The sequence below is a fragment of the Dermacentor silvarum genome, chromosome 9 (genome assembly GCF_013339745.2).
Source record: "Dermacentor silvarum isolate Dsil-2018 chromosome 9, BIME_Dsil_1.4, whole genome shotgun sequence".
Lineage (NCBI taxonomy): Eukaryota > Metazoa > Arthropoda > Arachnida > Ixodida > Ixodidae > Dermacentor > Dermacentor silvarum.
The window spans coordinates 129465648-129481096 of NC_051162.1; the positions used below are offsets into that span (position 1 = coordinate 129465648).

Consider the following 15449-nt stretch of genomic DNA (forward strand, 5'->3'; position numbering starts at 1 on the left):
GTATCAACTAGCGTGCTCAAAACTATCTTATAGTAAATTAGTGTTCACTCGAGGCTGGCAACTTCTATTTAAACCGTTAAGCCTGCCTGATTTCGGAACTATAGTCGACACCAGCTGTGGTCTGCAAGGGCAAATTTAGGTTAAAATTGAAACTTCTTGCTGAAAGAGTCGGCCCCTGCTATATAGTTCTAGGGGACGAATTTCGGATGAAAGTGAGCTTTTTATTACACTGTACGCAAACAGTATGCAGTTGGTTTCGATTCGTCGCTGTCGCGAGTTTGCAGTTGCTTTCGTTGTTACGTAGCCCGGTAGAAGGTTAAAGACGCAGTGGGGTTTCATTTCATTTTCAAGTTTGCGCATGAACTAAAATAAGTTATGTACATCCCGCCACCATATATAGCTAATGGCACGCAAATTTTAAACATTTAACCATGCATAGTCCGGAAAATACGAAGAGAGAGAGAAGAGAGAAAGACAAGGAGGTTAGCCAGTGTAAGTACGGCTGGTTACCCTGTGCTGGGGAAAGGGTGAAGGGAATAAAATGTGATAGAAGAAACAAATAAAAAATTGAAGTAAGAAAAATTCGCACAATAACGCGACCCTATACGCGCTACAGCGTTCATAGTCTGTCGCACAATTCACAAGCCCTTTAGAACTTCAGCAGAGCGCTGAAATCCATGAGTGCCGAAACCCGTCCGGACCACTGTCCTAAAGCTTTTTCCTCTGTGAAGGGGCGATCGTCCAGTTTTTCAAGCGCAGTCGCGAGCACTTTTCTTGCCACATTGTAGCTGGGACAGTCACAGAGGAGGTGCTTGATCGTCTCCTGGCAGCCACAGTTGTATGAAACTATCCCCATGAGCATTGTACGAATACAAACGCTCTACCTGCACACAGATTTGAACAACGTGTTTGCCGACGGCCGTCATGCTTTGAGCAGGGAATATTCGCGAGAAAGCCGTATGGCATTGTATCGTTTCACTCGATATCAGAGGTAAAACAAAATCTCACTTGCATGTAAATCGAAGACGGCGTTGCCTGGGCTAATAAATGAGCTTCGTTTGTATTATTTGTTTCAGCCTCAAATAACAAACTGTGCGTTTCTCTTCCCTTCGCAGATGGCTGGTTCTGTTATCACTTACACGGTGATCTTAGTGCAGACCACTGATGGATCTTAGTGCCGGCTACTGATGGCTTCACTTCTGGGACAAACATGCGCGGAACGAATGCGGCCTCATGAGCACACGCTCGCACTTTGCAGATATAGCTTAGCGTCTTAACACCTCTAACAATTCAAGCGTGCACGAACAAGTTGCTTCAACTGACCCATCCAAAGCGTTGATCATACTATGCTGGCACGCGCACGAAATTGTCTATGGCTTGTTTTCCTTGAAAGTGCATAAAAAAGCAATAAAATGTTTCCACTCTTCTTTTGCACGTGCGTTTGACCCGTTCGTATTAATATAATTGTGATTAATAGCTCCTGGCTATGAATCACGATGGTACGAAGAAGATGGCAATAGGTGGACACACGCACGGGCTCCTGCCCGAAGGTACACTAGTCCAAAAATACTTTGGGGCACGAGAGTGCGGGGCCGCTCTACGCAGTGCGCCAATGCAGCCAGCGTGGTTGCGCATCACAGTAAATCTTCGCAGACACAGTGGCAGCTTGACGCGTGGCTTCATGCCCGTGCGACACTGATTGGTCGCACCGACGAAGCCGATGACGCAGCGTACTGGGGTCGTTGTGGTGAAACCACGTGCCGTCTTTCTTTATCCAGCACACAAACGCAAGGCAGGCATTACCTCGCTTCATCTCTTCAAATCCAGGCTCGGTGGGTTCATGTAATGTAGTGGACGGCCACGCGCTCGCGTGCGTACGTCTGCCAAGAGGAACCCTAGAAGCTGCACCTCTGCGTAAGAGTAATCACACAGAAAACATTGAAATACAAGCTGGTATAAGAGACATGAGTGAAAAGCTTCAGAGCAAAGCAAAATAAACTGAATAGTTTGGCAGAGAGCCAGGCTTCATTTAAATGGCTCGTGCAACGTGTTGGATGGAGCTTCGGTGACATAGAAAAACAAAAACAAATGTCTCTTTTAATCTTAGTTGGATGCTAGAAGGAATGCATAAAGAACAAGTGGTGACTTTGGTAGAGAAATCTTTCCCGTTGTGCATGCGGCCAGCCATATCATTGCTACACTACTTCTCAAGCACAGAAACGACAAAGGTGAAATGATAGCGAAAGATAAAGCGCCGCAAGTCAAGATTTTCGTTTAGAGTTAGGAAATTAGTTGTGACATATCAAAGTGAGCCAAATAGATAGAATTGATGTCTCATTGTTCCGAAACTGCGTGAGGTAGATTAATTGCACAAGTCCCAGTTGCTCATTTCATAATGAGCCCGGAAAAAAGTATTTGCCATTGACAATTAGCGGCGTCACTGTTAGATATTCGCGTCTTTCTCCACCTCACTTGAGATGAATTTGGTTCAATAAAAAAAGTACGGCTCAAATGTAATTTATTTATTTATTGTTTATTTATTTATTTATTTATTTATTTATTTATTTATTTATTTATTTATTTATTTATTTATTTATTATTATTCATTTATTAGTTATATCTACTGCAGGCCTTCGTCCTGAAGTGGAAATACACATAGACGGATGATGATGATGATGATGATGATGATGATGATGATGAACCTAGTGTTAACATGGCAAATATAGCAGACATGCTTCGCACATATTTGCATGTTCACGACACCGGCAGTTGAAACCACCCGCAAGGAATCATTTCCTGTGGCATAGCCATAGTGGATATGAAGAAATCGGAGAGCACATTTGAATGAATTATAAGTGCACTTGTGCAACAATGAGTTCTTGGAGCACATTAGAATACGGAAAATATAGTTTTCTTAGAGCGCTACTAGTGGCAAGCCGTTTATTACCGCGCATCCTCACGCACGCATTAATGTTTCTGTCGTTAGAAACATAAAAAAAGGAGTACTGTTGATCGTGCAGATCATAGGAAATGTTCTATCCGGTGCAGATTTCCGCAAGCGGCCGAAAGGAACCTCTGTTGATTCGTCTTATCGTAAATATCGTCTTCCGTGCTTCGTGACTGTTTTGTATGCGCAAGAGACAAGCAGTTCAATTTCAAGCTTACTTGATCCGCAGCTGTTACACTCTTACATAATGGCTGTTAATGGTGCACTACTTCCTGTTGCTTGTCTTGGTATTGATCACCATTCATGGCACCACTGCCAAGCGATAAAGAGCTCATAAGAGCTGCCTCTGTCGCGATGATCGAGCCCCTGTCCGCTGTATTCTATTTGGTTATATGGCAGCTGCACCGCTGAGGAGTCGTTCACCAATACAAAGAAAGAAACCAGAAGAAAAAGTTCCACAAACATGCAAAATTTGGAAATCGAACCCACGACCTCTCGGTCCGCGACGATAGATCGCCGAGCGTTTAACCCATTGCGCCACAAATGCATTTGCAGAGAGCTACACAGACGCGCCTTATATATCTAACACTCCTCCGTGTACCCGCGCTCTTGCTCGGGGCGGTGCCGCCGCCTACGAGCAGAAAAGAGAAGTACTGCATTATGACACTAACGCGCACCGACAGTGAACGCTTCGGTGGTCTCAGCACTACGACGCCTCGATGCCAGCATTCGAAGGGACGCTGGCATCAAGAAGCACTACCAACGCCACTTAGGTGGCGTTCACCGTACTCAGCACAGCGGAGCGTGGCCTCCGCAATTAGCTCTGAAAATGTTTCTGAAGTTGATCGCGGAGGCTGCAATTACGACGCGCTGTACGCGCTGATTTGACTCGGTGACGATTCAGTTACGTGCTTTGTCTTGCGCGTTTTTTGAAAGGTGAGCGTTCTATTTTTTCTTCTACCTCTTATAAAATAACGCTTGTGCGCTTGATATCTTCCGGCTGGTTCCTTGGCATTTTTCATATACGTGGGCACTGACATTAGCTAAAAGAAAAAAAATTACTGTGGCCTGTCTTTCTCGGTCGTTTAAGTGCCACCAATTTGCGTCAGACAAGCAATCAGGTAAAAAATAATAAAACAAAAGTTAATACCCAAAGTAAATATTTACTCCAGCGGTATAAATGCAAATCGAGAAAGATCAAGTAAGATACCAGCTATGAAAGTTCAAGATTGCCTTTACTGTGTTTAGCTCTCATGTGATACGCGTTAAAATGGCCGCGTTTTGTGAATGGTTTTGTTTAACGGCAGGAAATTTTTTTTTTGCTGTGACGTATCTGCTAAGGGCTGAATATATAATTTAACTGTATATTTGCTTGTATTTATGCTGTATTCCGGAAGCGAGCGCAGATGAAAATGCACGTTGAAGAGCGATAATTTGTGCAACTAAACGTGTCCCGAGCTGCTTGCTCATACATACCTGCCAACTCTCGCAAATTTTTTTGTAACGTGTACAAAATTGGGTCATTTTTACGGTTTTACGAACGTTGCGTCAAATTTTGAGAATTTTTCCGAGAAGAAGTTTCGTTTATCTGTTTCCCAACCATGCGTTGGAAGTCTTCTTACGGTGAAAAGACGCAAGAGTTCTGAACTTGAACCGACGCCACTATACGCTTAAGAAAAATCAAATGCATATGAGCTAAATGCATTTTATTTAATTTTTGATTACAAAGTACATGTAGTTTGCTTCCACTCATCAGTAACCAACTACTTTTGGCCAATATTTTTCATTGGTATGCATGTTGTCAAAGTGATCTGGTTCTTCATCGAGAAAGTGACCTAAACGCTTCTATCTCAGCTGGACGTCAGTTTCTCGATATTGGAAGCTGTGTTGTGCACAATTGTGGCGCTGTTATGAGAACGCCAAACTATTAATTTTACCTCTGCATAATTCTGGTCTCGAGAGTCCAATTTAAGTTAGCGTTCCGAATAGATATCACATGATATGGTACTGTAGGCGCTTTAAGGGTGATAATTCCAACGAGGGTATTTCGCCCTGCGTGTAATATTTCTTCCGTGCAAGTAAAAGCCTCAAAATACTAACAGTGTGTATGTGTATACTTTTTTAACATCGCGGTAAGAAAATCATTACGCCATCCAACATTCATTTCTATTTATTCTTTAAGCGAAGCTTTATAGGCTCACTTGTGTCGGAATCGGTGTACGCGTACGTGGTATCATCATCAGCATTGACTCGAGCATCGTCGTCTTCTTCCGCTGGCTTATTGGCAGCGCGCCTCGTGTTGCGCTCACGCTCGTGCTCGGCACGCGCTCCTGCCACGCACTGCTCCCGCGTTCGTCGTCGTCGTCTTCTTCCACAGCTGTCTCCGTTGCCACTCATCATTCCAGCGTAGAATTTCACTTCTCTTCTGTCGTCGTATAATGGGGAGGCCGCGTTTACGGGGGTATAAGCCATTCATTGTCTTGCATGACGGACAGATTTAATTTTGAAGCAATTTAATTTCGAACAATCGAAAGGCAGCAATGGCGGGCGAACCCTGCTAACCACGCCGCCGAGCAAACTCGAGACATTGAACGCAAGCGATAACAGCGACGAGCAGAGAATCGTACAACGCAACGGAAGGAAAAGTTGCACGAAAGGGAAGGAAAAGTAGAAGGAAAGGGAAGCACAAGTAGTAGGAAAGGGAAGGAAAAGTAGTAGGTCAAGCACACACACTGATAAGCTTCGCTTACCCCGATTTTGTCGACAGGGGAAAGGCTGGTGATTTTTTTCTTCTGCAAGTCAGCATTTTTTAGTCACTTTTTCCACTTAAGAGCGCCTTAGCCCATATAGAATTGAAACGAACTGCCTTGAGTCTGTCCACTTGATCTCTCAACTAAATCTATCTATCGAGGCGTTAAAATTTTAAATGTTGCACTTAGGGTGCATGTATTAAACAGGAAAAAGGCGGTTAAAGGCTAACTTGAACCGCCCTGTTGTGCACTTTTCATTAAAAATTACGCTCACAGAACCTTTTGCACGGCGTGCAACGCACTGATATTTTCAGAGGCCAGATCACTGCTGTCGAAGCTTCATCGAATCGACGACATATGGTGACTTTCTTAGATGTCAGAAACGTCTTCTGATTTCTTGGAATCACTTTAGCGAATATCCAGTGTTCAAAAGTGCACCGTCCACCAAGAAACGTAGTAACGTAGGTGATGCATTGTTTCTGCGCTCGGTGAAATTGCTTGTTTTTATAACGCAAATGTGCTGTGCCCGAATTTTGGATCAGTGAGTGAACGAACCAGTTTTTGGGGCAATATGATGCGTTTTACTTTGGTGTACTTGACAGTGCTTCATTTCCCAGTCATCATTTACTCGAGCAAATCTTATAGTAAGTAGACAATTAGGTGTCTTTTTTTTGCATTAAGCGGTGTACGTTGTTGTTCCTTAACACATCATGAACGAGTGTTGCTCCATCCAGAAAAATATATATTTCTTGACGAGATGTAGTTTTACCCATGAAGTTTTGGGCTAACTGTCTACGGCCAACACTAACTGACAAGCAGCAAGGATCTTTGTTGGATTAGATCGGAAACAAAATGTTCTGAAATCGTAGTTACATTTCTTTCAAGTACGAGAGCGTACGCGACTGTATGCCAACTGGCAACTGAATTGTCAGCACCAGCCTGAATGCATTATGCCTTACCGGGAGCGTTGATCTAGCACGGCAGTAATCCCTAACCAGCCAGTAATACGTGCAACTGTGTTTTCCTTAACACATCCTGAAGGAGTGTTGCTCCTATATTTCTTGACGAGATGTAGTTTTACCCATGAAGTTTTGGGCTAACTGTCTACGGCCAACACTAACTGACAAGCAGCAAGGATCTTTTGTTGGATTAGATCGGAAACAAAATGTTCTGAAATCGTAGTTACATTTCTTTCAAGTACGAGAGCGTACGCGACTGTATGCCAACTGGCAGCTGAATTGTCAGCACCAGCCTGAATGCATTATGCCTTACCGGGAGCGTTGATCTAGCACGGCAGTAATCCCTAACCAGCCAGTAATACGTGCAACTGTGATTTCCTTAACACATCCTGAAGGAGTGTTGCTCCATCCAGAAAAATACATTTTTCTTGACGAGATTTGGTTTTCAGCATGAATTATCGGGCAAGGCAAACTGTCTTCGGCCAACACTGAATGACAAGCAGCAAGGATAATTTGTTGGATTAGATCAGAAACAAAGGACGAAGAAAAGAAAGTGTGGTGCGCAACTCGCTGTATTTTGAAATCATGATAAGAGCAGAACGACCAACCTAAATTTTCCGGCAACAGTGGTATTATTTAGTTAATGTATAACAAATGCAATGTCCACCTTTGTTTCACATCCGGTGTGAACTGTCTGGACAAGTTCAGCACGAAGTCAAAGGTGGCTTGGGGTGAAGCTCGCTTTCAGCTTTCAACCTGGTGTTGGCCACAGGCAACAAACCTATTACTAAAAATAGTTTTCTATACGTTGAATATCTTTATTCTTGTTGTTTTTGCACGTCTCAATGAAAAATGAGCACTTCCTTTTGGTATGTTTATGTATTCTCCTTAAAGGGTTAAGTGTGCCCAGAAAGTTACGAGAATGGGCCTAATAACAACGAAACTTTTATAGCACCAAAGTTTGACCTCTGTCTGTTTAAATGTACTTCTGTCGTACAAGAATTGCCGTTGATAGAACCTTTGCGACATTCAGGAGTCTATCTTGAGGCACAGTTCTCGGAACGTGCCTAGCACATTCTGGGATTCGCCTAGGATCTCACCGACGGTTTTAATACAGCAGTCCTTCAACGTTCACTTCAACATTATGAATAGGGGAAATTGGCAGGACCTGAATTGAGTGAATGTGGTGGGTTAACAGTGGTAGCAGCGTAGTGTCTAAGTAAAATAGCGTAGCAGGTCTGGGCAATTAACATTTAGTAAGAATACATCAAGAACAACATCGGCTGAGAGCAAAACATAGAGGGCCTAAAGGTACTTGGGAATGCCATCTTTAGCTGGTGCGTAAGTACTCAAAGAAATCACTTAAGTAAGCACACATGAGCATGGCAAAATCATTCCATGGAAATCCGCAAGGTAGAAGAAGTTTCATTAGATGTGGTGACAAAAAGAATTTATTCAAATTTTGGTCTCAGGGCCTGCTTTAGGCTAGACTCCATGTCTAAGAGACCGACCAGACTCAATCACGTAAGAGGATGACTTATTGTCAGGACCGTGCACCCATTTTAGGAGGTCATCCGAATCGCTAGGCGAGATGTGTGACCGAAGGGGAAAAACCCTGCAGAAGTTACAAAAAGAAATTGAGTTTCTCAGAAAAGCAATTTTTGCAGTTCAAGAACAATTTTTCCGGTCTGTGTAGTGAACCCGAAATCATCTCGAAGAAAGCTTTCAGTTGCAAAGTAGGCAGTTTCTTTTTTACGTCCGCAACCATGCAGCCAGCGGCATGCATTCACCCGCAAGGTAGTCGGAAAACGTGAGACAACTACAATTACGTTCATGGCGATTATTACAATTACAATGAAGCATTTAAATCTAACGCGCAGAAATTGAATAGACTAGCATGCTGTTGCCATCTTGTGCTGTCTGTTTAATATGAGTGGCTCCAGGGGGGGGGGGGGGGTATTCTGAAAGAATTTACCTCGTGGACTGTCCACTTCGGCTGTCGCGATTGGCTCCAGCACCACGAGCGCAAAGGTGCCAGCCAGTCTCCTTCGCGCTCGTGCTGCTGGAGCCAATGTCGACAGCCGAAGTGGACTGCCCCACTAGGGGGACCCTTACAGAATACGCCTCCCCCCCCCCCCCCCCCCCCTCAGCACTGATAGATAGATTCCGGAGCTATACGGCGGTTCGCTTCTGCTAACTTTACAACGAGTTGGTTAAGAAATTGGGCTTTAATTTTGCAGGTGATCCCGGAACATTAGTCTATCCTCTGCTCTTTGAAACGAGGAGTGCAAATGGAGAGAGAACTGTTCACTTGAGTGATGGAAACTTTGTTCACCTTCACAAAGCTACCGTACTGCACGATACTTTGACTGTGCACTCGTTTGAGAAGAACAAACGCATCGTTCAAACGGTGGGTTACCTTGGATAGTCTTTATGTGTATTGAAGGTATTGACACCGTACACCGTATAGCGCTGTTTAATGTCGCGAAGAAATGTTTACAAGTGCTAAAATTATTCTTTAGAAAAAAAATGTGCTGTCGCATTCAGTTTATGACTGAAGAGCAAGCGACACTGCTTAAAGCAAAAGAACCGAATGCAGCGTACTACAGTTTATCGCTGCATATGTGATATATGTGTTACGTGAAATATATATTTCTTCCTCATCCCTTGTGATTCGAAAAATGTTAGCCACCTTATAATATCAGAGGATTAGCTTTTGAAGAATTGAGCCTTAAGCTTAGCATTTCGGACTGTAAATGCAACACAATGTTTTCAATTTTATTTACTTTGCAAGACCAGCGATAGGTTTCAAAGAGCTAGGAGCTAATAAGAAAGCTTAAATACCTTATATTGGTTAGAAGAGTAAATGGTCGGCTTTGCCGTTGCTACAACATAGAAAGAGGAAAAGCCTTAATTGTTGGTAAGATTTTTTATTAGTCATCGAAGTTCTGTTTACACCTAATTAGTTATCGACAACTAGTATAGTGACTCGTTGTTCAGGCCGTGGTTCAAGTGCCCAAGCTAGGAGCATAGTGGCTGTAGACTGGATTGTCTTGCCAGTATTCACTTCAATAAAATTAAAAGCGATGCCAACAGATACCAAATGGGAGCATTTGTGTTGTGCAGAGGATGCATTTAACACAACTTCCTTTATACACCGCACACACAGATGGAGAGAGAATAAGCAATATCTGTCTCCTGTGGTGACTAACATGAAATTATGTTATTTTAAGTGAGGCTAATACCTCATAAAACACAACGTTTCATGTAATTATTGTTAGCCCCTTTTTGGCATGTTGCGAACGACCAAGTACAACAGACAGAAAACTCCTGGTTTGTCTTATTTATCCACTGTGTATTAAATTAAAACAGGTAAGATTCAGCGTCTTCAGAATTCTTTAGAGTGTGAAAAGAAAATATTGCTCTTATTTGTGTGAATGACTCAAGGACTTCGCTTACCTTAGGCGTCTTTCTTGTCGTTTTGTCGTACCAGATTGAAGCCAAGGATATCGAAGGAAATCTTTACGAAAACAAAAGAACCTTGGCTTCTCTCCTTCTCGAAGAAACTGCACACGGAATTGTCATGGTATTCCAGTTTCAACTTTAGATAAACTTTAGAAAAAGTTGGCTCACGTTCACTGGCTTTTTTATTATTACATGTTTTATTGCAGGAGGGCCTTATAAACCACACGTACCGCATTCAACCTTTATTTGAAGCTGAAAGGTCTGAGAGCGGACAAATTGCTCACAAACTGTATGTGGTGACGCCACACAAAGTAAATTTTATTGAATCAAGTAAGACTTTCAGAGTTATTTTTAGTACACGGAAACAGCGGCACAATAAACGTGAATAGGCATTGCTTTCACCACTTCGTTAGTTCCAGAATTCGATTCCTTCCCTGAGGATGTTAAAGCAGGTGAGTTTGCACTTTCTTTGCCTTGACATCACACATCGGCATGAAATATTTCTTGCAGAGGCCAGAAGCGAACTTCCAAGTGTTTTTCGTCCGGACGTGTTTCTAATATCCGATTATGAACACAACAGGCACTTTTCAGCCCTTACGAAACTGGTCAACTACCTCGTCGTACTCTTCAACGGTGTAAGTGGATAGCGCGCAAACTCATTTTATGATCGCATTTACGACTTTTGCATTTAGGAGACTGAGAAAAACAGTACTCAGTCATCGATACAACATATTCCCGATAAACAATATTTTTTACACTGTCACAGCACAACACACCGAATGAAAAACTCACCATTATGAATGCTTAGATATTTTATTTTTGTTCAGGACAGATTGAGATGAATGAGGTATATTGTTTCCACTGTGTACCTAAAAGTTGTTTAAAAAACACGATTCAGAGTACGTTTATGGGGCCTTAAGGCCACCTATAGATGTTTGTTTTAAATTTAAGTACGTAAAATATTCGTCTTATTGGCATTAATTGCTACCGTGAAGGTGCCCAGTCGAGACAGTTTTAAATAATATTTGCTACGTAAGCTACACTACTTTCGCGCACTTTTGGTATGTATATTTTCTGCTTTTTCTACTTTCTACGAGACAGCAAAGTCATCAGGCTGATGCGGTTTTTACCAAGTGTGGCAACGAGCTCGACGGGTGGTGCTAGAAGTTTACGTTACTTGCGTTTGGATTTTTCGATGCGACATATTGCAAGTTTACACAGTGCGAGAAAAGAAGTCAAGGACATAGTTACACACATGGTAGCGCTGGCCCTGTATGTACCTGTAGTCTAGTCCTATAGTCAACCCCGTTGAAACTTGCGACGCTGCTAGAATGTTTGCTTAGGCTTGCACATCAACTTAGTGCATACAGAACAGTACACAGTCCTCAACACCCGAACGAGTTTCAGTCCTGTTGGTGGCAAACATTCTTTTATTGCGATATCAGCTACACGAACGCTCGAAGCAGAAAAACGCCGTTGGCGCCACCACCCTTGAATTACGTGCCCGATGGTGCATGTGATTGAAACTTGGTCCCCAAGCACAGCAGCCCGGTGCTTTAACCATTCGACCACAATCGCACGCATACTTCCACTTCTGTTCTAGCCAACACCAAATAGCTCTTTGGGTTGATTGCTGCGTGTGTCACATTGCGTAACACGAGTGTACGAAGGCTTTATGCTAATGACGCAGGAATGAATTGAACAAATAATGTATAGCACTTACTTAACCGCTTCACGAAGGCTTCGCTTCACATAGATTCCAAGATGAGCGTTGGATAAGTAGAATATGTTTTTTCTCGATGCTACCTGCGTAAATAAAGACAGTGAACTGATTGCGAAGCAAAATATCACCATGTAAGTGCTAATGAGAGCAACAAAGTATGAAGGGTAAAATGGCAAGACTCGCTAGCAACCATAACATGGGGCAGGGTTCCTTGCACACAGAATTCAATTACCCTTTTAACAAAGAGAAATACAGTAACTAAAATATATATCATACCTTCCCTATAAAACCGCAGTAAGAATCTCCTGTACATGTTTCGTGAAATCGTCAATGACTCAGAAATATTCTGATGATTATTCGCAATGTAATGAAATCAGACAAAACCGGGGCTAGTTCGACAGAATAAAATGGGAACATCTAATGTCTTGTAACGTTGATAAAGATACTTCCCCAGCTAGACCACCAGGTTGCTTTAGTGAATTTTCTGCTTACTAGTGAAGCCAGTTTTGCGCTGTTTCTGGCCCTTCCGATTCGTCTCACAGCAAAGTGGAATTACCTAAGGTAATTCCACTTTGCTGATAGATACTCTCAAAGTGGCAAATGTTCACCAGAAAATGCTTCGCATTTAAAACATACTCATTCAAACTTTTATGGCGGAGTTTCATTTACCGCCTATTCGATATTAGAGTAGCTCAAATTTTAAATATTGCAAATGTTTTTTGCCTTCTTTTTTCACCCTCAAGGTCAAACTACGATACGAAAGTGTGCGCTATCTACGAATAATACCCAGACTTGTTGGAGTTGAATGCGCTCAGGTAAGTATTTCGTTGCCAAGCAGCGCTTACATCTTGTTATCATATTTTGAAACGTTGGAAACATTGGAAACGTTCTGAAAGTGGATCGAATTTATTGCAGCAGACTAGTTTCAGAAGCATCAGCGAAAAACATTTTCCATTGGGGGCTTGGAGACATAGTAATAGCCATGATTTCCTGCACTGTTGTAATCACTCACTCACTCACTCACTCACTCACTCACTCACTCACTCACTCACTCACTCACTCACTCACTCACTCACTCACTCACTCACTCACTCACTCACTCACTCACTCACTCACTCACTCACTCACTCACTCACTCACTCACTCACTCACTCACTCACTCACTCACTCACTCACTCACTCACTCTCTCACTCACTCACTCACTCACTCAATAAATAATAATAAATAAATAAATAAATAAATAAATAAATAAATAAATAAATAAATAAATAAATCTTTATTATAGTGTCCAGGTACAGCTGAGAGCCTTTGTACTGGTGCACTTAAATTATAATATGCAAGACGTACATAAATACAGATGTCATAGACAAACAATTTGAGGGAGAGAAACAAATAGAGGAAGAGAAAACAAGGGAGGTTCGCGTTAGAGGGAGTTAATCATACCACATGATTTTCTACACAAGTAACATGTACTCCATTCTTCTGATTTACCTCCTGCAGCGGGGGTATGACTCCTATGAAGTGATGCATGGAAACAGTATGGTTGCAGAAAATACTTTGAAAAACCTACAGTCGTACGTCGAAGGACGGCTAAATGACTTCAGGGGCGCTGACGCCGTCATGTTAATCACCGGGTATGTTCGGCTTCATAGCCCCTTCTTAATCAGCCCTTCCTGACGCGATCTTGATATTCACATGATCTGCCTAATATTGTAGAAATTGTACGTACTTCGCTTTAAGACCACCATTAGAACAGCACGCCGATGTACTGCGCTGGTCTGAGCAGATTTCTCTGTTTGTGTTTGTTGAGCCGTTTAGAGCGACTACAGATGTCCACTGTAAAGCGTAAGAGAACGCAGGTAACTCTACATACGCCTTCTACGTCCTTCAATAACTAATAACACAATTTCGCAACGAGAAAGCAATGGTTTTCCTTCTTTCTGTATGCGTCGCCCTTCCAACTAGTGCTATGCTTAGTGAACGCGACACAATGATTAAGTCACCTATGATGGCAGATTTTTGAAATTGCCTGTTTTCTACCTTTGTGAGTCAATTATTATAATAACAAATATAGGCCTCTATAAGACTTGTCATAGTGCGTAGCACGGTTCCTATAGAGGACATGCGCGCGCCAGTTTCCTTGACGCCAAAGACGCAGGAATGACTTGGGCAAATGTATCGCATTTCCCTAACCGCTTCACGAAAGCTTAGCTCCACATAGATTCCACCTGGTGCGCTGTCTCTGCATAATGTTTTTCCTTGAATAAATGCAGACCAAGATAATATTAAACGTGTCTAAGTTAACAGCAATCAGCTCACCATTACTGCTGGGGTCCACACGTCCCTAGCTGCGTCATGACGTATAGCCTCATCCCCGTCGCTCCGTCCACAGCATCCATTTAGTTAATCGTATTCAGCCCAATACGGAATTCAGGTAGCTGTCCGAAATAACTGCAAGCTACACGACAATTAGCGAATCTGATTATATCATTCACCTCATTGTGCCCCTTTCAGTCCCGTTGTCTTCATATGGAGACGCAACTTATGTTTGAATGTCTGAATCTACCGACTAGCCACCACCAGAAAAAAAAATATAGTCTTGAACATGGACTGAATGCAAATGTAACACTTTGCTAATCGAAAACAGTGTCAGAAGTCACTTTAGAAGGGCGAGTAATGGATCATAAACGTAATTTAAGAGGGAGCACTATTACGCTTGACAAGAAGTTCATCAAGTTCCTCTGTATCACTGCTGCTCTTCGCGTTCTTTCTAGCATCAAAATACTCTCAACTCAATAATAATACAAACAACTACTTGTAATAAACATTTCTGTTTCGTTTCATGGTATAGCGCATCAGCTTTAAGAGGTCAATATCCATACAGATATTTCGTTATTATGACAATCAGCCTTAACTGACCTAAATAGACATACTGAAGGTCCCAACTTATTTTAGCAAAGTTTGCACCGTATTTCCCGAAACATTAATAAATATGGACGCCTTAAGAGCACTCAGTCATACTTTGTGACTGAAGGCGTTATTTATATTGCAGATTGTTTTTGTTTTTTGTTTTAAACACGCATATTCTTGTATGGCTTTTGTTGTGTCCGTGTTAGACAGTATTGTGGAGAAAATGTGGCACTAATGATAAACCTAACTTGTGCAGCAATACTTGTATTTTGCGAACTCTCAGGAACATTTCTTTCTTACGGGAATTTTGGAACTGATGTCACTGTAGTTTTTATGATCACTGCTTCTATATGAACATCGTTGTGCGCATTGATATCGTGCCAGAAAATAACCGGTGCCACTTACAGGCACAATCTCTTTAAATACAGCTAATAATAAAAAAAGTTGCAGAAGTGGGCCGAACTGTTACATGAAGAAGCGTAAAAAGAACCCGTTATACCACTTCCGATAATAGTAATTACAAATGCAAACACAGTAGACATCTTTATCAAGCAACTCTCCAATGCCACAGTGGTATCACGTTCTGGTTAGTTTTCTTCGTCATTTCGTGAAGTTTTCATTTAAGATAATGAAATAAAATAATTCAGTTCTCGGGTTTCACATGCTAACAACTCGGTGTGAGTGCGACACACCG

General features: G+C 42.2%; 1 protein-coding gene across 6 annotated transcripts in view; it reads left to right on the forward strand.

Annotated features, from left to right (window-relative positions):
* Nucleotides 1–6103: 6103 nt before the first annotated feature.
* Nucleotides 6104–15449, forward strand: part of LOC119464292 (venom metalloproteinase antarease-like TtrivMP_A) — a 43471-nt gene continuing 34125 nt past the window's right edge. Inside the window, exons 1-8 of one of the 6 annotated variants that reach the window (XM_049655941.1) lie at nucleotides 6104–6341; nucleotides 8897–9066; nucleotides 10150–10242; nucleotides 10328–10451; nucleotides 10535–10573; nucleotides 10632–10756; nucleotides 12588–12659; nucleotides 13346–13479. In XM_049655941.1, coding sequence (XP_049511898.1) covers nucleotides 6269–6341; nucleotides 8897–9066; nucleotides 10150–10242; nucleotides 10328–10451; nucleotides 10535–10573; nucleotides 10632–10756; nucleotides 12588–12659; nucleotides 13346–13479 — 830 coding nt within the window. In that variant the 5' untranslated portion in view covers nucleotides 6104–6268. The remainder of the gene's footprint in view (nucleotides 6342–8896; nucleotides 9067–10149; nucleotides 10243–10327; nucleotides 10452–10534; nucleotides 10574–10631; nucleotides 10757–12587; nucleotides 12660–13345; nucleotides 13480–15449) is intronic. The other 5 variants (XM_049655938.1, XM_049655939.1, XM_049655940.1 and 2 more) reach the window with 5 other exon arrangements.